The 24,039-nt window shown below is 36.3% G+C and overlaps 3 protein-coding genes across 5 annotated transcripts; 1 reads left to right on the top strand and 2 right to left on the bottom strand.

The window, feature by feature from the left end:
- Positions 1–2,478: 2,478 nt before the first annotated feature.
- Positions 2,479–9,119, bottom strand: LOC128677224 (CLIP domain-containing serine protease HP8-like). 3 transcript variants are annotated; one of them, XM_053757919.1, is made up of 8 exons: positions 8,260–9,119; positions 7,245–7,376; positions 6,646–6,815; positions 5,882–6,209; positions 5,086–5,276; positions 4,416–4,521; positions 3,980–4,157; positions 2,479–3,537 (listed from the first exon to the last, which is right to left on the bottom strand). In XM_053757919.1, the coding sequence occupies exons 1-8, from the start codon at positions 8,318–8,320 to the stop codon at positions 3,297–3,299; spliced, it is 1,407 nt and encodes a 468-aa protein (XP_053613894.1). In that variant the 5' UTR covers positions 8,321–9,119; the 3' UTR covers positions 2,479–3,296. The 3 variants fall into 3 exon arrangements, with proteins under 3 accessions (XP_053613894.1, XP_053613895.1, XP_053613896.1); XM_053757920.1 differs by lacking the exon at positions 8,260–9,119 and adding an exon at positions 7,783–7,831; XM_053757921.1 differs by lacking the exon at positions 7,245–7,376 and having other exon boundaries at positions 8,260–8,652.
- Positions 9,120–11,264: 2,145 nt separating this feature from the next.
- Positions 11,265–18,674, top strand: LOC128677317 (transmembrane protease serine 9-like). The gene is made up of 12 exons (XM_064436522.1): positions 11,265–11,622; positions 11,993–12,139; positions 12,430–12,535; positions 12,948–13,129; positions 13,806–13,945; positions 14,450–14,581; positions 15,093–15,227; positions 15,989–16,208; positions 16,689–16,782; positions 16,860–17,032; positions 17,717–17,821; positions 18,236–18,674. Exons 1-12 carry the CDS (start codon positions 11,571–11,573, stop codon positions 18,553–18,555), a joined length of 1,806 nt encoding a protein of 601 aa, XP_064292592.1. The 5' UTR covers positions 11,265–11,570; the 3' UTR covers positions 18,556–18,674.
- On the bottom strand, positions 18,615–24,022 carry LOC128677223 (uncharacterized protein). The gene is made up of 7 exons (XM_053757918.2): positions 22,206–24,022; positions 21,892–22,056; positions 20,933–21,151; positions 20,461–20,597; positions 20,081–20,250; positions 19,550–19,827; positions 18,615–19,126 (listed from the first exon to the last, which is right to left on the bottom strand). The coding sequence occupies exons 1-7, from the start codon at positions 23,084–23,086 to the stop codon at positions 18,745–18,747; spliced, it is 2,232 nt and encodes a 743-aa protein (XP_053613893.1). The 5' UTR covers positions 23,087–24,022; the 3' UTR covers positions 18,615–18,744.
- Positions 24,023–24,039: the final 17 nt, after the last annotated feature.

Raw genomic sequence — 24,039 nt, 5'->3', positions numbered from 1 at the left:
ATTACTGTTGGCCGCAGTTCCGCCCGCGGTAGCCTATGTTTGACCTCAGTTCATTCCCAATAATACCATCAAAATCGGCCCTGCGGTTTAGCCGTGTCTTTCGCATTCACAAAAAAATAATTAATAATAACAATAATGCATTCTCTAAGCAAGTTTCACATGAGAACTAGATTATATACCTAACTAATGTAGTAGATGCTACGGAACTTGAACTACTAAAAAGACAGCAACGCGCTTGTTTTTCTTTCCATTTTGCAATTTTCTTTTATAAATTGTTAAATAACTAATGTCGTATAAAATGTTTGTGAATATCTGAATGGCCTTTTTTTCTTGTTGTTATTTCATCCACTCGTCTTTGTCTTCTTGTGGGTTTTTTGTTAAAATTTTCGGATTGATACGACAAAAAAATAAAAGGCCAGAATCCACATGCAGTTCTTTATGTTGACTTTTTTACAAAACCTAGGTATATGAAAAGCCTAACTGAGATCCACACGGGCTTGAAGCTGGCTGTAGATGGCATGCCAGGTCGTGGAACAACTTCATACCCATGACGAAATATGTGATGCTTTTGAACAGCTCAAATTTGTATCTGTCTGCCCGAACCTTTCCCCAAAACTTGTAAGCTTCTTTACATGTATACTGTACATATTCTTTGCAGATAATTGCGTAGTTCATTAACTGGAAAACATATAAATATTTCATAACTTCTCACTTTTTTAGTCATATAATTTCGGAGTCGTTGCAGTATTTAAGTGGCCTAATATTGAAGTGTAACCAAAAGCAATAAAAATCCCGTGGATATTAGGTGTGAGTACAACAACAAATAGAAAAATAAATAGGGCTTAAAAAAGCGGAAATCGAACCTATTTCGAGCATTTCGAGAATCTTGTTACCGTTCTTGCTGGACATTGCCGGCCATTTTCAGGCACCTGCCCAGTTGACGTCTGTGTGCCAGATTCTCCCAATTCATAACATTGTCTCATTGACTTGGATGTCTGGGTGGTGGCACGCTTTTTGCTACAGCTGAGGTCGCACGGGGGACCGGGGCCGCACGACATCTTCTCTTCTAACGAATCTAGCGATACATCACTCAGCACCATATGAATTTATTTTGGGATTTAATTTTCCATGGCTAGCATCACGATATAAATTATTGCTTTTAACCCTGGGATTTGTTATCTTTGACTGCAGGTGAAAGCTAAGAATAAGAGTTTATTGTAAAAAATAATTTGTAAATGAGTGGGGAAAAACTCGGGAAAACGTGATTGATGTGTCACAGATGAAAGATGGAATATATTTCTCTTGTTAAGGCTATGGTCTCCTTCAGAAACGCCATTTGCTGCGTTCAGCGTTATGCCGCATACGCTGCGCATTCTTTTAAGGTGTGTTTACACTATACGAGTTAGTTTTAATCCTAACTCCGTGGGCCTAAGGGTACTCCCATGTAGGACTTGAGTCCTAGTAGGACTCCAGTGCATTTCCATAAGGTTGCAATTACACTAAAAATACATTGCGCGATGTTGTGACTTGCGTCAACCCAAAACAATTGATTCTTTTGTACTTAATAAGTAAAAAAATACTATATTGTTCTAAAAAGTATTTCTATTACGCATATACTTTTGACGCAATGGCTTGCGTTTAGACGTCAAGTGCTGCGTTTCGAACGCTGCTTATCAAATCTATTTATCTTTCTAGATCGTGACATTAGCAAAATCATCTTTGGCTGAACGATAATTAAAAAGTGAAGTGAAAAAAAATTTCGACGCAAAGAAAGAGGATTTTTACGATTTACACAATTTCAATCATTTATTTAGAAAGGGCCCCGCGCGCGGGTTTGGTTTCAATCAATTCAACTCATGGAATTAGTAGATACTCCGGTAGTACTTACTAATTCCATAATTCAATTTCACTCTTATACAAGAAAGAAATACCTACCATAAAATTAAAAAGTGAAGTGAAACACTTAGATTTAGAAAGGTACCCTGGGCGCGTCTGAACAAACACAAACTACTATTACTTTCCTTATTTGAATAGATTTTGTTTTTCTTGCAAACCTTTATTATCCAATAGAAACCTTGGACCAACTATCCCAAAAGAATACAAAAACTAAAGAAAACATATACGTAATTTACCTCTATTAATTGCTGTAAGTTTATCCAAAATTTGTAAAACGTAAAACATAGGTACAATATTATGGAAACACAAAACCAACTAGATTTTCGTCAATAGACATACCGTGATGATATTTATAATAGAAAAATTGAGTGAGAATAACAGGGCGTCGCGTCGATTCTAATAAAGACAGTAACTTTAAATCGTTTCTTAATGGTTTTTCAATAGTGATTCTTATTTACACGCAAAATAAGTACTATAATTGAAATAGACACGATTGTGGCAAGTTTGGCAGAACCGACACTCAGATTACTAATATGAAGATTACTAATTACTGATATGAAAGAGGAGCAATAAAATCGACAGTGCAGTTAAAATAAAAGTTTAATTAATTTTACAATAAGACTAGCAATAATATCATTCTGGCATGGTGGAGGTGTCACAGCAAGTCAACAAAATAAAATAATATTGTAACTATGGAATTAGTAATTCCATGATTATAACTGCTATCTTGATCACAGAATTAATGTTGACTGATATGTCATGTCATGATCCTCAAGATATTTTTATTAGTAAAAAATGATGAGGAATATTATTCCCTTGTAGAAATTTTAAACATCCACCAAATATACCTTCTATTTGAATATTAGAGAGACACCAAGAAGGTTAATCATAATGAGGCTATTTAATTAATATATAAATTTAAGACATTAAAATGTGTAAGTACGTTCTTACATCCTAATAAACTTATATGTATATTTGAACCACGAAAAAATATCGCATTAAAAAGTTTCGCAAAAGTAATTTATTTCACAATTCTCTCACTAATTTTGTTATATAGTTCTCATAAATTACCATAAAACAAAGCTAAAAATATTATTTCGGGTCACTTATTTTTAAGTTAAACATACCTAACATCCAAATGAGTATTTTTCTGGTTTCATCTATCCATCACTAGTTATTACCGAGTGTCCATCTTGACCAGCACCTTGGGAGACCTCATGAAGAGCACAAATAATGCGCTGGCCGTGGCCAAAAATGTGCAATTTAGAATGGTTGACGGGACGAAAACAAACACTACTTATGATCCTTGATGTTGCGAATAACTATAGATGCATTTATTTAAGAATATAATGTCTAATTTAAGCTAACGTTCGCTCGAAACTCGGCTTTATAAGTACACATCAGTCTCTCATGTGGTCTAATATCCATTTCATGTAGCTGCCCACTCTTGTGTAAACGCCAGGGAATCCTCCAATGCCACACCGTTTGGACCCGTAGGATACTATGCCCCGCTGCACCATGCGATTACCGACGCCCCCGACGGACCCGTAGTACATTAGGGGACCCCCAGAGTCCCCACCACAGGAGTCCTTGTCTGGAACTCCTCCAGCGCACAGTTGCCCGTCGTATAAGCGAATGGTTCTGTAATGAAATAATATGCTTTTAAAGTTTTGTTAAGAAATTCAATGCCTTCTGGCATTGATCAATAAAAAAGAAAGAAAGAATCCGCCTTCTGATGATTCGAATGGATAAATTCGAAATCATCGAAACTTTTGAGTGCAGTGAGAGTTAGCAGACATTAATTTCATTAATAAACTAAAAAAAAAAACAATGAAAATTAATCACTAAATAATTTCATTGCGGGATTGTGATCATCGCATCACACTGTGATTGGTTCCGTCATCTCATTCCACTTAAATCCTGCGTCGCTGCATAAGTTTCGATGATCGAGCTAAGAAGTTCGGCTTGAAAAAATAATTTAAAAAAAAATCGATAAATAAAACACTTCATGACAATTATTTGTGTTTGTTGCATATGATAATGATGATCGCTATTGGAAAGTTGAAAATTAATCGTAAATCACCCATTATAAGCGGCCATGCAGTCCTTATTGCTTATCACTGGCAGCTCGACGCTGAGTAGTATTGGGGACTGTAGCCCGTCCTCCGTGGCGCCCCACCCGGCCACCACTCCCAGGTGGCCCACTAAGTCCTGCTTTTGCAGTTCTGGAGTCGTTGGTAGACAGATGGGCTTCATGCTATCTGTAATTTATTTGTAACCTGATTTGTTATACGTTTGCTATAAAGTGCATAGATTCTATAATTATAATAATACATAATTATTACTTTAAAACCTCTCTCTTCGTTTATTTATCAGTGTGTGAAATGGGAAAAGCTATAGCAAACCTATTAACATTACATAAAATTACCCAGGAAGTGGTTGTGACATAATTACCTTAGCTATGAGGAACACAATTATAAGAAAGAATCAATCAGTGGGCTTATTATGGGTTTATTTACCTAAACTAAAATTAGCTGGTTCAGCCAGTCTTATCAACGCAATGTCATCGTGCAGCGTCTGCCGCGTGTAGCCAGTGTGTGCTTGCACTTCGTCGATATCGACATTCTGGAAAAGATCAGATAGGTATATTTATTAGTAATCCTTTTTGATAAAGGTTTAAGCCACACAAAGTATACTTGTACCAAAGGCGATCACTCAACCACTACTGCTTTCATTGTAAATGTAACTATCTTTTCGTTGCGCGGTGGATTGGTATAGCAGGATTGGCTAGCCCCTAAAATCATCGTCTCGCTCTTTGCCTAATATATTCGGAACTGCATGTAATACAGGAGATGAAATGACACATAACTCATCCGCCCGGAAGCGCCCGACCACACCCGACCTATGACAGCCACGTCCTGAATGAATTTAATTTTTATTCACATATCTCTGGAAGATACACAGGAACTTGTAACTTGTGCGCTAGCTCCATTTGTCGAGTCACATACTACTTATCGGCTCCGTATCCCACCAGTTGTTATAGTAATAACAATCCGAAATTTCTTTACGTACTCTCCGCCTCTTCTTCCTTTTTTCATTATTACAGCCTCGCAAATATAAGTTAATTTAGTATAGGTTATGGGCATCGGCACATAACCTTTTAAGTGAGTTTGATCGAAAATTCCTCACCAGAACACTGGGCGCACACGAGGTGATATTGACGGTCCGCTCGCAGTCAGGGTCCTGCCTGACGTCGTGTTCCCCCAACACCACCCCCCGCAGCGTCAGCCGGTCCCCCAGCAGCGTGACACAGTGGGCCGCAGTAAGAACGTACCATTCTGATATCAAAGTGGCGCCGCAGCTTAGTTTCCTGCCACGAGCTGAAAAAAACAATTGCAAATTATAAAAATATGATTTTAGTTAAAAGTCCCAGAGTTTAGAAATTTCCTTTGACTACGGCCGGGAAATTGCGCGCCATATACCCAGATTTTTAATTTTAACTATCTTATCTGCCTAAGTAAGTGCCATATCATATATTCTGGGATAAACCGTATGTATAAGTATATGTCTATGATATGCAAACACATTGTTATGCAACTAAAATATACGTTTGAAGACAATCAAGGCCTAATGGGTTTTACAGAATGTAATTGCAAATTGTGAATGTAATTGCGTCTTTATTGCCATAAGTAAATTGCGTCTTTATTGTCATAAGTAAATCTTTTTAAATATTTTTATTTAATTAAATTATTTATCTAAGCCCTGCAGCAGATTCTAATTAAAATGAACCGAACCACAAATTAGAGCTTTAAAGTTAGGCTTAGCGACAAGGAAAAGTAGATATTATAAACAGGTATCCTGGCTTTTATAAAAACTGGATTAGGATGTCGAAATATCGAATTCCATATGCAAATTTACTGGGTGCCATCCATAAAGTTGTTTTTTTCGTTTTACGTTGGTGTCGCATTTATTATTATGTATTTACCTGAATCGTAAGCTATGAGGACCATCCACGGCATTTCGAATAAGCTCGTCCTTTTTCCACCAAGTATCCTGTCGTTCTCATATACAAGACCACAATCGGTGGGCAGGAGATGAAAATTTGGATGATTTCGGATGTCACCTGGGGGATAATTTTCAGGGGGAGCGTCTACAAATGGGTTTCCGTCCAATGGATTGGGGACAAGATTTGGGCCCTTGTTCCAAACATCTGGTTTTGGTTTTCCTCGACTTGGAACATCATCTGGATCAACATTGTGCCACATTGGTTTTCCTGCGCCATTAGTGTCATCTCTTGTTGATACACAGCAGACCTAATAGGACAATGTAATAAAACAACCTAGGTTTTACGTATTTTCCTCAATTAAGTATAAATTTGCAGTTTATTATATGTTTAAATTTAAGGATAATTTATTATCATTAAAAACAATATCAAAGTTTGAGGATAAAATTTGAATAACGTTGCACTAAACTACTAACCGTACTTAACATTATAGGATTTTCACTTCGAACAACCAAACTGACCAATTGAAACATATTATTTTACTAGCCAACTTTTTATCCTATTTCACTTTAATTTATTACTTACTAGAAGTTGTCCGCTACTACCGCTTATGTTTGTCCCGGGGTTATCAAAATGGGTCAAGCGGCTTAGCCGTGAAAGCGTGACAGACAAACATTCGCATTTTGTAGTATTAGTATTGATTAGATTTTTTGGTAATTATTTTACTGTATATATCTAATACATACCAAAGGTTCATCGAAATCGAACCCACAGTTAAGTTTCTGCAGTTTCTTCCTCATGTGCAGAGGCATGGGGCTGCCAGCTCTCTTGACCTCGGCCACCAGCGGCTTGCATTTCTCCAGAGCGCTGCAACTCCCAAGTTGCCCATCTATTTCGCAGCTTTCTCCAGTAAATACTGGAAATATTCAAAAAGCTAAATTAGTTTATACTTTTCAAAATATAATATTTTTAAATTAATCTCAGATTATTTTCTACTTAATTATAATTTTCGGTATCTTTTATTATAAACAAGAATTAAAAAGTTTTAAATTTCAGTTTATTAATAAGAAACCAAGTTTGAAAAAGTTACATTTAGCTTATTCATCCAAAAGAAAATTAAAAAATAAAACTGATTTATTTATTACGGAACAACAAACAATTACAAAATAAAATAGTATAAAATGAGACTTAATCAACTAGTTTACATAATTTTGCAATCAACCACGTTATTCAAAAACTTCCTCCTCTATAATTTTTTTGGTTCCTTACAAATAAGAAAATAGTAAGTTCCTAATATCTGGATATATCTAACTTCTGTATGGAATGTTATGTATGTGTAACTTACTCCGTCTAACACCGCCCTTAGGTGAATGTACCATGTGTGTTTTGGAGTCAGTATGTGAGATGATGTGTGGATGATGCCTGATTTCAGGGGATGACACGAACCACGCGGAAACGAAAATTCTGGTGTTTGCGACTGTAATTAATAGATATTTCATGAGGATGTGAAGTGAAACAAACATTTAATAATGTAGAATAATATTGTTAAGTAACTTAGTTAATTTATGAGAATGAAAACTATATCGTGGCACATGCTTAGTGACACTTTTATGTATGTCAAAAAGGTATCACAACACAAAGCATATGCAGCAAATCGTAATTTTTCTATTTCTACAAAAAACATTTCTATTTTAGCACATATTGCATGTATTTACTTCCCCTATAGGTATCCGTTGGTAGGAATTAGATTTGAGCATACGAATATACGTTTACTATATAATTATAATAGGACAATAAGCAAGTATCAGGCAGTAATTGAGGTTCATCGATCATATAATTTGAAATAAATTATCGTTTATGGAGAGACCTTGTTTGTGTTATACCTGACAATTTTGGTGTTACGTTAGGCACTACCATTTGTGTCATGTGCCATTTCTTTAAAATTCCAATCTTTTTAAGTAGGCTATGTGTTAATTTTTTTGACGATAAAACTGACGACAAAATAAAGCAGCAAGTACAACAACCAGGAAGCAGCGCTGAGCAAAAATAACCCGTGTGTCAAAGTTCACGTTATATAATAAAAAAGATATATACTTAATCGTGTTTCTTTGTTCCAACTCGGATCTTCTTGACTAAAGTAACTATCTACAAATTGTATACGTACTTAAGTCAAGTCTCGAACTTACTTTGGGGCTAGCTCAATCTGTGTGATTTGTCCTAATATATTTATTATTATTTATTTATTTAAAGTTTAATAGGTACTTGTGTAATTTGAATATCTGTAACTTCTTGCTTTTAGTTTAATTTTGTATCTGTATTGTAACTATACACTACGCTAATATAAAAAAAATTGTACTTACGACATTCCGCGACTAGGGTCAGAGATAACAAGACACTTATCACTAAACACTTAGCCATCATGAGTTAGATTCACCGTCTATTTCTAGACAACACTCCTCGTGTCCACATGACGCACTCCACGTATCGGAAAAAATACAAACAACACTGGACTAGCACCAACAACTAGTTTTTATTGTTCTAAGTAAGTTGTTAAATTAATCAGCATACGGGTTATCGTGGGTCATAACAACTGACGTCTCGGTTCGTTCGCGTGCCGGTTTCGTATACCGTTTATTTTCCTTTTGCAGAGATTTTGACCTGCTGATGCGTTGTGGTCGATATGAGGAGAAGGACTGAGTGGGTGTAAAGAGGCAGGTGACTAAGTGGTCATTACCATACTGGCACCGACTCACACGGTAAGTGGATCTTGGACAGACAACTAATTTATCATAACTCATTCTCAATAAATAGACGTCTTAATTATGTTTAATGTAGGTCGACGGAATGGGTTCGCCTTTTTATTGTGGACCAATTTAAACTTTTCTTTCGAATCATATATAACACTGTACCTAAATATATTTTTTATGCTTTAATAAATGCACGTACCACGGTTGTATGTACGTACATAGTTAATCGATATACTTAATTGAAACTTGAAATGTACCTACCTACTGTGCTCATGGAGCTGGATTCGTGATAACAGTTTGACTACCTTTTATAACTCGTTTAGTAAACAGAAACCGAGTGCCTATCGACAGAATAAGAAATTGCTAAGAAAATAGTCGCTAATTAACAACATATAAATCAATTTCTAGCGTTTCAATAAATCAGTTTCCACAAAGACAGCATTTTAGTAGCGGTCAGTCAGGTTTTCAAGGAAATGTCAAAGATTAAAGTTACAGACTACCTATAGCATTATCAGAAACATGTTTTGCGAATAACCACCATTAATATTCATGGTCATCGGCTACATTTATAATAAGCAAATGAATTAAAACAACATGTTTACAATATACACATCACACTTTAGATATTGGAAAAATTTGGAAGTACTGTAGAAAAATCATGGTATTTATATATACTCGTGGAATATTGATTGAATTTGATACGTGAATATAAACATAACATACATATTTATCTTAATTCCCATGGAAATGAGATTAAAATATTATATTAAGTCGAGATCAACTGGTATCTCTGGGTCAGTCGTTCATCGCTTATGGCCACGCCAACACCTATGTTGGTTATTCACAATCTTGAGAAATAGCTTTCAGGACCAAAGATACATATAAATTCCTATTCTATTTATAATCTAAATAAACTCTGATGATGGGTAAACCAATTATTGTATACGGGAATGATCCTTTACCACGACAGCTGGTGGTTCTAACACACTTGGTAATATTAATGGTGCAGTTTGCTTCTTCATTCACACCTTCTCCATGTCACAGTACCTAGCTGATAAAATATCATCTAGAGTGCAGGTTTCATTACGATGTTTTCCTTTACCGGCAAGTATTGGTCTAACATTCGAGTAGGGGACCTTTTAGTTCACTTTTTTACAGGCGTCTTGTGTGTATGTGTGTGTGTGTCCCGGCCATTCGCTCTCGTCAGCTCCCATTGTAATATTGTAATCAAATATTCCTACCTTATAAGCATTTCCACTTTATATCTAATGTGTACCAAATTTTCTCATAATACGATTGAATAGTTTATTAAAATAAATGTTTGTGTCATACAAAACAAAGTTCTGAACTTATATGTCAATTAAATCCAATATCGAGCGTAAATAAATTGTTTATCAATGGTGTAATGCTGCTACATAGCATAAACAGTAACAACAATATAATAGGTGTAGAAGGGGCACAATTCGTATTCGATTTTTTTATAGTATAGGAGCAAGCGGGTCCGATCACCTGATATGGCAAGTGATCACCGCAATACCAGGGGCATCAAAAATCAAAATCAAAATCAAAATCAAAATCAAATCATTTATTCAGAAATTAGGCCTTCACAGGCACTTTTTCACGTCATAATCTAAATTAAATGATACTAAGCTACAAACTACTAGCATTTCGGAACGACCACTGCTGAGAAGAAATGCCGAAAGAAACTCATTCAAACAGTGATGGTCCCTATTATGCCAGAAGGGCTTACCATTTTTTATATATAAATTTATGTATAATTTTTTTGTTATAATTTTTTATCAGTAATATAACATTAAGTACATAATAAAGTACATGGTCAAAAGGTATACTGAAACATATTATGATTGTGATCAAGTGCTGATGAAAGGAAAATATATATATACTTATATATATATGTATAATTAACCAAACAAAAAAAAACTTTTAATAAAAGATCGAGCTGACCAGTTCCCCCGGCAGCACCCGTTCACGAGTTGACGCGTGAGTGACATTGTGACAGAGTGACAGAGTGACATCGCGAAGCTCAACCACAATAGAGGGAACCTCCCGACCCGATCCACGATGCCGCTACCGGTTTGACCATTTGAATGTGCATGACATATTCGATCTCCATAATCTAACATAATAGATACCTATGTTACTTTCAGACACTTGGAGATCACAAATCACGTATATGTTTTACAATAAATGTCAAAATATATGTAATAAACATGTCAAGAAAATATATAAATAAAATAAAAAAAAAAAAAAAATTAAAATCAAGTGTGAGAGGTGGAAGTTTTAGGAAGGGTCCAAGGTTTTTTATCATTTAAATAGTCGCTAATCGTGTAATAATCATTAGCCATTAAAGCATCCATCACAGGGGCATTGTCCCTTTTAAAAAGTTGTAGACTTGTTTTTTGAAGGTTCCGATGTAGTATTGGATCAAGAATAACTTCGCAGGAAGTTCATTCCACATAATGTAATGTAGTGAACACCAGAATGCCCGCATAGAAACTTCTAAGTACGGTAAAAATCTAATACATTTTTTAAAGAATATCGTTGAGGCGTTTCATAAAATACAATTACATACAAATATAATACAATAACTGATCGTTCAAAATATGGAATACTAGCTATAGAAATGACTATAACCAAAAATAGAACGTGAGGTATGTATTTTTTATCCTGAAATTATCACGAGAACGAAGCCAGGGGAGCAGCTGGTATATATAATATATCTCATAATTTCATCTACGAAGATATTCTTCTATGCGTTTTATTCCTATGTGCCGTATTTACGACATTTAGAAGTGCTGTGAAGAGTGGAGGCAGAGCAAATCAAATAAACAGTCATTAGCGTGTAAGTAAACGAAACGGCGTACTGCAGTAAAAACGCGTATTATATTGTGGAATATTGCATTATGAGGAAATTCCAATATATCGCGTTACTTTTAAGGCTTCTTTTTGGAATGGGTAAAGTTTACTATTCAATTATTTTTATTCGGTGTACAGATTTGCTTGAGGTTTTTAAAAATGGACCGACTGATAGATACTCCTGCTTCTGATATTGCAGTTTTTCCTGGTGATCATTATTACAATACCGTGTTTATTCATACAATGTTTGCCGCCCTATTCCATAAAAATAAATCGGAATTCATAAAACAAAATGAAACTACAGAACTGATTTCAAAAATTCTTTCACCATTAGAACTGTACATTATCCAAGAATGCTAGGCTATATTTTATTTCAAAATTCCCACCGAAGCCTTTGCTTTCCGCGCCCGGGCCTTCGCCTAATGTAATTTTGTCTTCGCCTCGGGTAATTATATACATATATTTATAGGTAATTCAGCACGAGATTTATCAAACCATCGAGCGTGGGGCCTGCTGCATCAATTTGAATGTGGGGACAGCGCTGCCGACCGCATCATCGGGGGGGCCAATGCTTCCCTGGGGCAGTTCCCGTGGATAGCCAGGCTGGCATACTCATGTAAGTTTATGTTCATTTTAGTTTGAAATTTGAACTAATTTAAACATATATATTTTTCTACACTGGGAGAAATTTCAATAGAAATAAATAGTTCCTTTGTAAGTACTTACTTACGTATTTACTATTTGTAGATAAGTAAATAAGTTCTCATAAGAAAGCATTAAGTATATAATCTAGAGCAAAACACTATTTACACTTCTACTTCGTGATAGTAACCTAAAGAAATATGCAATACATCTCTCTATTACATCCATGAATACAGAGAAATTACTAAAAGCATTTATTAACAGATCCAGATTCTTCGATAGACTGGTTATGCGGAGGCGCCATCGTGACCGACCGGTACGTCCTTACGGCCGCCCACTGCATCGGCACGCCGGAAGATGAACACAAATTGTGAGTTTCTCATTCTAATTTAGATTCTTTTTTTTATTCCACTTAGGATGATATAAAACAATACCTACATCACATCACTTATTGACGTTAAAAATTTACTTGAAACGAAGTCTACTGCCGTCTTCCAAAGCGTAACGAAGAATTCACTCTTATTAGCATGTCGACTCGGCTTTTGTGAGGAACAATACGACGCTACTGATAAACATACAGAAGTCTTTCGGTGTGCATGTGGTATGGCACGCAGCGCACGATAGTAAGTGTCCCATTACAAGTATTGCAATTCTGTTTATGAATCTCTCAAAAATGAAATGTCCTAGGTGATTAGAAAGCCAGAGAAGCTTTTGAACTCCTTTAGTTTTAAAGCTGAGGAAGTTACAATAGTATAAAGAAGTTTTCTTGGGGCTGTTTACAGAGAATACGTGCGACTCGGCGAGCACGATGTCCGCACGGACCCCGACTGTGTCCTGGACGTCTGCGCGCCGAAGGTCCAAGACGTGAAAGTGAAGAGAACCATCATCCATCCTCAGTTTAACAACCCGGAGTTCCACAACGACCTCGCTATTATCGAGCTGGAGAAGCCTGTCAAATTGAATAGTGAGAATAATTCCTTGAATATTAATAATTGCCCTAAAATAGGACCACTCCATATCCTTTTGCGCGGATGTCATGAGGTGACTAAGGGGCACATAAAGTTGGCAGCTGATGGGCAACAATAACATTAACAAAGAGGATTGACGTCAGGCATGTGGCCGGCCGTAAAATCATAGCCTAATCTTCAATTTTTTTTTTAAATGGGACAAATTACACAGATTGAGCTGGCCCCAAAGTAAGTCGAGACTTGTGTTATGGGATACTAACTCAACGATACTATATTTTATAACAAATACATATATAGATAAACATCCAAGACCCGGGCCAATCAGAAAAAGATCATTTTCCATCATGACCAGACCGGGGATCGAACCCGGGACCTCTCGGTCCAGTGGCAAGAACTTTACCACTGCGCCACCGAGGTCGTCAAAATATTATTATTACTATTACGTTATTATTATTATTACGTTATTAGCCTCATAGCCCCGAAGATAACTTGGAACTCCCAAAGATGAACTAAAATCAAAACTTTCTTTAAAATTAGACCTCCATAGGCTTTATCACGTTAAATTTTAAATTATATAGTAATACCTCAAAGACCGACCACAACTGAGGAGAAATGCCGAAAGCATAATTTATGGTGACCTTAAATAACATGTATTTATCTTAATTTACTCAGATTATGTGGCACCGATTTGCCTTCCTAGTACTCCAGAGCAAACGAGCACACTAAAGTTGGGAGAAATGGTGACCGTCGCGGGTTGGGGCAAGACCAATATAACGACACAGGAACGCGCTAAAATCCTCCAGACAGTTAAAGTGAGTAAGGACTCTTTCACCACTTCCTGATTACATATTATATTGTTATCTGACAGATAAACTAACTGCCAAATCAATTTGCTTGAAGTTAATCCCATCCCAACACTTGTGAAACATTTTTAATGTAAATTTGTGAATCTTACTAATAAAGTTTGTGTGTATGTTTGTTACTATTTCACGCAAAATCTACTGGACCGATTGTTTTGAAATTTGGTACAGGGGTAGAATATAAACTGAATTAATACATAGGGTAACTTTTATCCCAATATTCCCACGGGAGCGAAGTCCCGGGGCGCAGCTAGTAATTTATAAGTGGCTATGAAATAGCTTATAAAAAGCCCTTATATACTTATAATATTTATTCTTCATTTATTTACGGGCACATAACTGCTTAACTTTTAAAATACACTAAGTATTTGGCAATATCATGGTAAAATGTGTCCCAAAGACGAAGAACTCGGAAAACTTTTTTGCTAAAGGCGTTGTCTAATATACCGTTTTCAGATACCAGTTCTAGAGAAGAAAAAATGCAGCACGTTTGGAGCGTCATTCACTATGGGCGATAACGAAATCTGCGCGGGCGCTCAACTCAACAAAGATGCCTGCGCGGGAGACTCCGGCGGGCCGCTCATGAAGGTCATTAATTATTATTTTAAATTAAAAAAAATAATAACATTAATCTATTAAGAATGTTTGGTGATGGTGTCATTCATGTTTGACGGCGGGTTAAGTCATTGTCCATAATGCTTATGGAAGGCCGTCCCCACTGCTGGCATAGGCGTTTAAATGGCTGACGATTATAATATTATAATGTTTGAGTTGATACCAAGCTAATCAATCAGCTGCCTAGCAACCCATAAAAATTGATTATACCCATGGAATTAGTAGGTACTCCGTACAACTAGTGCCAGATACCTAAAAACATTTAAATTAAGTCTATATTATGCACTACATTACTTTTTACGTTAAGAACTATAAAATTCCTCAGAATCTCCAGAAACAGAATGAAGCCAGATGGCTCAAGTAAAAACAAAATCAAGTAATATTTGTAAGCAAATTAAAAAAGATGTATTTGAAATTTAAAATAAATCTTTACGCGTCTATCGCCTAAGATCCGTTATTTAACTTTTGTTGAATTATATTTCAGACATTTGATACTGTAGAAGGACCCAAGAACTTCTTAATAGGTGTCGTGTCATTCGGACCCGTGTTATGTGGAAGTGTAAACCCAGGCGTATACACCAATCTAGCGCAATTCATGGGCTGGATCTTGGACACTATCGCCTGAAGCTAAGCGAGACCAGATGAGATTCATTCAGTTTTGATATGCTTAATAGAAGTTAGAAAAAATATTTACTTGTTTTTGTCTTTGTACCTGTATATTTATTTCTAAACGTCAAAAAGTTGTAGAATAAAGTCCATTAAATTGTACTTTTAGATATATAGTGAGAACCAACAAAAAATACAATCTACCTAGGTATACCTACACAATTTGCGAAAAATGTCACGTGTAGATAAATTTTATTAAAAAAATCTTTTATTTGCCTTGTTAGGAGTAAATAAAAAGGTTTTACTTTTAAAGTTTCTTTTTATTAATCCAACTGTCCCGCAGTCGAGTAAAAATGGGAGAAAGGTCGCGCAATGACACTGTAATGAATTTAATTGCGGATGTGAGCATGACGAGACGACAATTAAGTAACTAACAACAAAAACTTATGCCAAGATTCATCTCAGTTACAAATGATGTCTAGTAATGGTACAATGTCCGCGTCTTAGTGTATTTTGTGATTGGTTACAATGGTTTTAGTTTATTTATTAACTAGTTATTTCTTAAACAACATATTATGTAAGTATGTCATTATAAAAATCACATAAAATAACATGAAAAAATTACCTTTACTTTTTAGTAATTTTATTATCCTGTGAAAATTTTGCCGTAATTAAATTTATTTTTCTACACATTACGATACATCATCACTTCTATTTCAGAATTTATTCTAAACGGTGTGATTAAGATTGATTACGTGAATGATTTGGTTAATCAAAAGTTTTAGTAAAAGAATAATATTTATTATTATTAAAATTTATAAAGCATACATTGCTTACACAGTGGTCTACACGATGAAAAATCCATTGATACAAAAGAATATTCTACCGGATATAATAACATGCGGCCCCCTCTCCGAAGAAGACAGGATAGTAGGCGGGGATGTGGCGGCTCTGGATGAGTTTCCTTGGCTCGTGCGCATCAAGTATGGCCTAAGTGAGTACGTGGAGCCTTTTGTTAGGCCAAATTTTGTATTCAACGTTTTTCGCATTGAAAAACGTAATGGACGTTGTAACATCCATTGCCTGTAGGCAATATAGAACCAAAACATAGACACAGTAATCTATGCTGCAAACTACAGGCTTATCACCGCACGTTTCGAGATGTGAGCTATTGTATCTTGGAATTTAGTGAAACGCCATAATAATCCTCCCTTTAAAAAAATACACTTTTTGGGATCGCCCGAGGATGCTGTGATTAAAAATATTATTCTTAGGGCCTGTTTCATCGTTGCTGATAAAGTCAGATAGTCTATACGAAACATATCGAACATATAGCATTAAAATTGTACCAACTGGCCAATCACATCGATTTATGACAGATTAACTAAATGCTAGCATTTAGTTAATCTGTCAGATTACAAATGATATTTTATCAGTAAGTGTTAAACAGGCTTTAATGTTATTCTTCCTACAGAAAATGGGAAAGAAGTATTTGCCTGCGCAGGATCCTTAATTACAAGTCGTTATATTGTTACTGCAGCCCATTGCGTTGTTAACAATCTGACAATGTAAGTTTGCTATCGGTGACTAGATTTCATGTACCTAAGTAATTCATAAATATATATATTTTTAATTTAATTTACAGAACGAGTGTAAGATTAGGCGAGATAAATGATGAAGACGATTGCAGAAGAGTACCATGTCAGCCCGCGGATGTGCAAGTCGATAAAGTGATTCCATTTCCGAGATACAATAGTGAAAGCCTGTACAGAAACGACATTGCATTACTGCGGCTTGAGAAAGACGTTGATTTTACTGGTAGGTAAGCAATACATTTCTTCTCTCTCTCTTTCTTATATCAGTCGTGCCACTTGTGCCATGGGACTACTGGGACGAAATGGTCTCAGTTATCCCATTATGGGAGAATTCAATGGGACTAGGGACATATTGTATTATTCATGTTCATGGTCATAAAGTAGAAAAACATTACGACTGTCTTGGAAATATTATTTAAGTGGTTTGTCTGTATTTCACATAATTTTGACGATAAATAAGCGTTTAGCCCCAAAGTAAGTCCAAGACGTTATGGGTAAACAACTCAACAATAGGTACTATTTATGACATATACACACAACAATATTTTATGACATACTAGCGCCCCGTCCCGACTTCGCTCGAGTAAAAATATGTTATACATCTAAACCTTCCTCAGGAAAATCCGTGCAGTAGTTTTTGAGTTTATCGCGAACAGACAGACAGACGCGGCAGAAGATTTTGTTTTATAATAATGTATACGTAAATAGATCCAAGATCGAGGTCAATCTGAAAAAGATCATTTTGCATCTTGACGTGACCAGGGTTCGAACCAGGGACCTCCAGTAGCATGATGATCATTTGGCCACAGATATACCTAATCAATTATTTATAAGTAGGTATTCGTAGATTTTCTGTTCCGGTGTTATGCGAAAGAACGAATTAAGATATAGAGACATAATATTGCAGATTATATTCGTCCCGTGTGTTTACCAATATCCGAGACGGCTGCGAAACAAGACTACGTCCCCGACAGCGTCTACTGGACAGCCGGATGGGGGCAGACTGAGTCTGGTGGGTATATATAACGTTCCACGCGTAAAGGTACCTTATGGACGGTGATATGAATATAGTTTTCTAAAGTAGATTACAGATTATATGCGACACTATAAATCGACCATAAGACCCTTTTACCCGTGAAATGTCTCATATAGGTATGTTCTGGTAATCGTATCGCTCTCGTGTTCTGTCCTGTTGGGGTCAACAAACTGTCTTTTTGTCCATACCTTCAGAAACTTGTATAGCCTTGAGAGTGACTGGATAACCTTACCCCCTTCGTTTTCAAATAATCATGTGGTCACTGAATCATCCCAGGTTTTATATAGCTCTCTATATATTACATTCTATTTAAAATAACATCATAGCCCTATCCTATTCTATGTGCTAACGAAAAAATGTAACTAAACGAGTTCTCAATGTTTATTTCAGAGAAAAAATCCTCGCTCAAACGAAAGGTGGCCTTGGAAGCCGTGTCTATGACACATTGTCAGACGGTCGAAAATATATCGAGTGAAGCAGCGTCCTACGTCATATGCGCCGGGGGGAAACCGGGCAAAGACTCTTGCAATGGGGACTCCGGGGGTTCCCTCGTCAAGCAGATTCATGACAATACTTCCGCCAACTGGTTCCTCTTCGGAATCACCAGCTACGGGTATAAAGAGTGCGGCACACGAGGCAGACCCGGACTTTACACAAGAGTCACGCGGTACATGGACTGGATTCTACACAATATTGCTTCGAATACTTAAAAATACTTCTATTCTCTAGAATGCATTATGGAAAACCAAGAAAAAAATATCCTTTTTTAATACGTGATTTATTGACTAGGTATATTAAGTGTTTTGACATAATAAAAAGAATACGTATACGAATGCCCTTTTTTACAATCCCATGAAGATCACCCAATAAACTTAATCGCATACATGAACAGTGAATATTTACAATTTAGCACCGTCTAAGCTGTCTATAGCCACTTCGGAGTCCGAGAATAACTTGTCATCATCGATCTTATTTAAATACTCAGACAGGTCACCATTAAAAGTTTCTGCTGTGTCATTGATGGACACCTTTCTGGACCTAATTGGACTAGTATAATGATGGGACTTGCAGCTTGAACGCTTCTTTGGTGACTTTCGTGGAGAAATCTGAATGGAGTCGACTGGCACAGCGTACGGCCTCGGAGCATAATACCGCTCAAACAGCATCGGTTGATCGTGCACCCTGCCGTACATCAGCTCCATCTCGTGGAGGAACTCCTCGCGCCTCATCCTCTCCTCGTCTCTTCGAGTTTGAAGTCTCATTGCTATGTCTTCCTCGTGGCTGTAATTAAGCGATAAACATTTAGGTTAAAAATCACTTGCTTTTTAGTTTTTCTAAAACTTTATTCATATTCAAGGTACATCATATTTGGAAGACATTGGGTTAAATTAAATAAATACTTACAGAAAGATCGAGCTCGGTTACGAAAATATAGAGAGAGAGAACAAGCTATGCTAACATATAGCAAAGCTTGTTCTCTCTCTCTTATCCGCACGGTCAGTCAGGGCTGAGACGCCGTGCAATCCGGGATCAGTGATTATTTATAACAGTCGGTCTCCCCAGCCAGTCGTCAACCGTCGTTGAGAAAGCTATTGTTAAAGGTAACAATCAATCAATCAAATGCTGTGTCCTTTTGTCACTAAAGCTTTTTTGTAATTTACAAAAAAGCTTAATTAAAGCAGGACTAAGTGGAAAATTACGAACTTATTTTTGACGAGATGCCACGCGGGCTTGGATCGCAACAATCTATCCCGCTGCTTCATCTCCATCCGCCGGCGCTGGTCCGCCAGTCGCCGCGCGGACTCCACCTCAAACCTCCTGCGCACGGCCTCCGCGCGGAGCAGCGCGGCTAGGTTAGAGCGCCCCGACGCGGCTGCGCGGAGGTCCAGCGCGGAGTACGCTCGCGACCCTGGGGCGCCGTTGCCGCTACCGCTTTCCGTGCATTTGCTATCTTGGTATATCTTCTTTGTTATGTCCAGCATCTACAATAATTATAATTATGTAGTTAGAACTTGTCTCACTTTTGCTAAATTGAAAATTTAAGTAAGTTATAAGAGAAAAATAAGTAGGTAGAACCTATGCACTATAACCCAAAATACGAATACATTTAAAAAATATAAAGGAGTTATCTTCTTTATGGTTAGTAGGAGGATATCTTCTTTATGGTTTTCAATTTTGGAGACGCAAAGACGTTTAAGACCAGATGATTTCATTATGGTACGTAGACTAGTTTACCTTCTTAGCAGCACGATCAGCAGTGTTGAATCGAAAAGGCTGAGGACTTGTGGTCAGCAGGTCCTCTTTCATGAATTTGTCACGTTTCTTCTGGCATTTTGTGGGGCTCGAAGACCTGTGCCGATTTTTGGTTGGACTGTTGGGCCGTTCTGTAGACGCGATGGACGGGACTGAATATAGAAAAAGGAATGTAATTATAATAGGCTGTGGATTTTCAGGGTTTGACTAAAATTGAATAAAACACGTGCTCTATGTTGACAGAAAATTCTTGTTTCACAAAACATTCGTACAATAACGAATCGTGGGGACGGGAGGATCGAAAGTGCAAAGTTTAGTTAAACTTTAAATACGTAATTTTATAGATAATCTGGTTAGAAAACCTGCTGGCGAGGGGTCGATGGGTAGGTCACTATGAGCTGCCGGAGTGGAAAGACGACTGCGCTCACGCGCCGCCATGGTACCAGGGTAAGTTGACGCTCGCAATAGCTCCTCTGCTCGAATGCGGCGATTCATGGATCTAAATGTAATAAAAAAAAATACTATGAAAAATGTATTACCGAAACCATATTTATTTATTCATTCATATTAAAAGAACACACCCAAAAACTTTCGAAGTGTTTTACAAAATGCGTTGATGTCTTTTGTTCTGGAAATTCGGTTCAATATAAGATAATTATAGTCTATCTTGTAAAAATTTTTTTCCGAATAAGACTAAAATGGACTACCACTTAAGCTACAAACCTGTAATGATAGATGTATGTATTAAATAAAATTTTATATTGTCAATATGAAAAATGTACCTATCTGTAGACTACTTTGTAATGGATCAATTGAATATAAAAAGTTTCTCACCGGAAAAATTCATCCTCCTTAATTTTGTCATAGAAATAATTGGAAAATAGGTTTTTGGGCACGGGCCGGGCTTTGAATCGCTTCTTCTTCTTGCTCTTAGGCAGAGCGTGCACCGCCCTTTCGCACACCGCGCCTCCCTTCTCTTCTCGCTTGGTGAAACTGAAGGGTTTCATCTGAGCTCGCAGGTCCGCCTCACTATTTATTTTTGTGATTGCTCGTCTGCAACGCAAGTTAACTGATGCAAACGATTGCTTATTAAAATATTCCAGATATCATGTAATTTAAAATATTCAAATAGGTATACTCGTATAATATTACCGTCTATAATAAACTAAAGAGTAGCAAAACAAGAATGTGACGTAAATCAATCAAGTTATTTAGTGATCGTAGTGTACATAGTAATCGTGGTAATCAAGTAGGTACCTAAGTAAGTAGTGGGTAGCTAGGTACTATTAGGTAGATATGGCGTATCTAAATTCAAACGATAGCTACCTATTCTGCAAGTAAGTAGGTAAACTGTGCGGATGGTTGATGATAACTTTGTAAAGCGAAAAAAAAAATACGCCTGGGTACTCATGTGAAAAGCTGTGTCAAAATAGCGATGGGAAAAAATACAAGCAATAGCAGAAATATGTAATAGTTTTCGATATAAAATAACTATTACCTAGTTGCTGGTTAGGTAGTTATGTTATTAAAGTGTTTTTTACCCTAATATGTACTTATGTATTTGTTCACTAAGTACGATTAATTAATAATTTAGTATTAGGTACCATTTTTTTCGTATTTATTAATATGAAAAAAAAAGTTATTTACAAAGTGATATTATTGTTTTAGTTATTAGACTTTTGGTAGGTATGCCATTGGTTCAAAAACTACATAAATAAATTTAGATTTTGTTACAAATATTAAGGTGATCTAATAAGAAGCATACGTGCAGTGCCTGCATGGAGCTAGTGAACCTCATGGCCTGGTCTTCCAGGATCTTGTCGTAGAGGGGAATCCGGGATTCAATGGGAACAGGCCTCGCTTTGAACTGCTTCCGCTTGTACTTCTGGTCCAGCATATCTTCAGAGAAAGACTTTCGTAAGCTCCGAAGTTCGCTTACAATTCTGTCTTCTTCATCTCTGAAATTATGATCATCTACATAACAAATTTACGCACTTAAATTTTGGGTACCAAGTTTTGTTACAATGAAAATGAAAGCCAAGCCAGACAATTTTAATATTACAAAGTAAGCCTAAGTTCTAATAGCACCTAATGAAGAAGAAATTACCTTTCCGTCATTTTAAAAGGTTTTGGTATCGTTACTATCTTACGCCCTCTAGAGGGTGATACGTTACGACGCATTCGTAATGGGCTTGAAGGCATACTTCTAGTTTTAAACTCTTCATCCATCTCAGTACATGTAGGACTGTATTTCTTTCCATCAAAATATTGTTCAAATTTCTCATCAATTTCATCCTTGCCTTCAAGCTTAGCGTCGTTCCAAGATATAGAACATGCTGAATGGTTCCTTCTTGGTCTTTCTAATTTATTCTTGTCTTTTAGTAGACTAGTTTTAACCGGCGTTACTTTAAGTTCATCTATGCCGTTAGAATCCTTATCCTTTGAAAAGGATTTTCTGGGACATCTTTTCATTTTTATTTTGTTAGTACATACAAGAGTATTGTTAGCCTTATCAATATCGTATGTAGGTTTCTCTACATCTCTCTTTTCTTCAGAATATTTATTTCTCAGTTTATAGTTTAACTTAGATTTGGTAATTTTATCCCGGCAAGGAGTGCCGGCGTCTATTTTAGCAAATGTAGTATCAATGGCTATTGATTTGTCTGGTAAACCATTGGAGTCAATGTGCTCCACTGCAATACCTAACATTACCCTTTTCCTTTCCCTCAATGATTTCAGTGTTAAATAAAACTCTTCTTCTGTAAGATGGTTGATGTCATTGTAATCAGGAATGCTCCTGTAGAAATCTTTCAACTTTTCTGCGTCAACATCAGGGGCAGTAATAGAACCCACTGTTGAAGGAGAATCTAAGCTCGGGTCGTTTGAAGGTTTATCTTTTCGTTCATATGCAGTTTTAGGCATTTTATTAATGGGATCAACGGGAACTTTGAGACATAAGTTCTTGAATACACTGCAACGATGGCTCATTACGATATAACATTAAATAAATCCATGTTATTTATATTTTTTAATCACATGAAAGCTAATGTTTGTAATTTTTCACCATATTTGGTTGTCATAGTTACCTACGCTTTGTGTGCTTATATTTTTTCTTTGAGCAATACGGGTATTCGATTCGGAAGACCCGTGTTGTTCTAACTATTTTTTAGAATAGGTAAAATTGTAACTAATTTTACATACTCATGTCGTGTAAGTAAAAAAACTTTCGTTCATGACATGTCACATGAAATCGTATAATCTGCAAAGATGTAGGTAAGAAGATTGTAATGTTCACAGTTATATGAACAGATATATGAACATTACATTGAAGTGTACCTAATATTCATATATCATTATGAATTACTAGTTGTACGAAGTACTTACGAAATCAATGGCAAATACTATTATATACTAAATATTTAATAATTTAGTATTTAATAATGTTTAGTAGAGGTGAGGCATAAATGTTTAGATTAGGCATGCGAATTAGGTATTTTTTGATTCGAATCCGTACCTAATCTTTTCGGTTTGGATTAGGTACGCTTTCCCTTATTGGGATTGCAGTAAGTTTGAAAATCAATTGCAACTATTGTATAAGATAAGATACGTTGGATTAGTTGATCGAATATTTTTGTTCGTTACACACAATTTTTAGTCTTAAAATTTAGAAACTAAGATTGCAAATGCGATGCAAGATTAGGAATAGTGGATTAGGTGACAATTTTTGTTTGCGGCCTACAATTTTGAGTCTTAAAACTTAGGGCATAAGATTCATGATTCAAAATGCGTTACAACTTATTAAAATATTGTACAGGAACGGGGGAACGAACGGTGAAAGCGACTATTAGCACGGATTAGGTGGGTATTCGGATTAGGTATTTTAGGGATTAGTATTAGTTGGAATAGGTACGGGTTTTACCTAATCCAACTACAGATATAAA

The sequence above is a fragment of the Plodia interpunctella genome, chromosome 17 (genome assembly GCF_027563975.2).
Source record: "Plodia interpunctella isolate USDA-ARS_2022_Savannah chromosome 17, ilPloInte3.2, whole genome shotgun sequence".
Lineage (NCBI taxonomy): Eukaryota > Metazoa > Arthropoda > Insecta > Lepidoptera > Pyralidae > Plodia > Plodia interpunctella.
The sequence above is the reverse complement of the archived record's forward strand: the minus strand, read 5'-3'. Positions and strand labels throughout refer to the sequence as shown.

Coding starts and splice junctions, on each gene's coding strand:
- LOC128677224 (XM_053757919.1), bottom strand. CDS start 8,320: ATGATGGCTAAGTGTTTAGTGATAAGTGTCTTGTTATCTCTGACCCTA. Junction 6,210..6,645: donor TCGATTTCGATGAACCTTTG/GTATGTATTAGA, acceptor TTGTCCTATTAG/GTCTGCTGTGTATCAACAAG. Junction 3,538..3,979: donor TGCATGGCCGCTTATAATGG/GTGATTTACGAT, acceptor ATTTCATTACAG/AACCATTCGCTTATACGACG.
- LOC128677317 (XM_064436522.1), top strand. CDS start 11,571: ATGAGGAAATTCCAATATATCGCGTTACTTTTAAGGCTTCTTTTTGGA. Junction 17,033..17,716: donor GAAAGACGTTGATTTTACTG/GTAGGTAAGCAA, acceptor ATAATATTGCAG/ATTATATTCGTCCCGTGTGT. Junction 17,822..18,235: donor ATGGGGGCAGACTGAGTCTG/GTGGGTATATAT, acceptor TGTTTATTTCAG/AGAAAAAATCCTCGCTCAAA.
- LOC128677223 (XM_053757918.2), bottom strand. CDS start 23,086: ATGAGCCATCGTTGCAGTGTATTCAAGAACTTATGTCTCAAAGTTCCC. Junction 21,152..21,891: donor CTGGAAGACCAGGCCATGAG/GTTCACTAGCTC, acceptor CTTGCGTTGCAG/ACGAGCAATCACAAAAATAA. Junction 20,598..20,932: donor AAGGAGGATGAATTTTTCCG/GTGAGAAACTTT, acceptor TATTACATTTAG/ATCCATGAATCGCCGCATTC.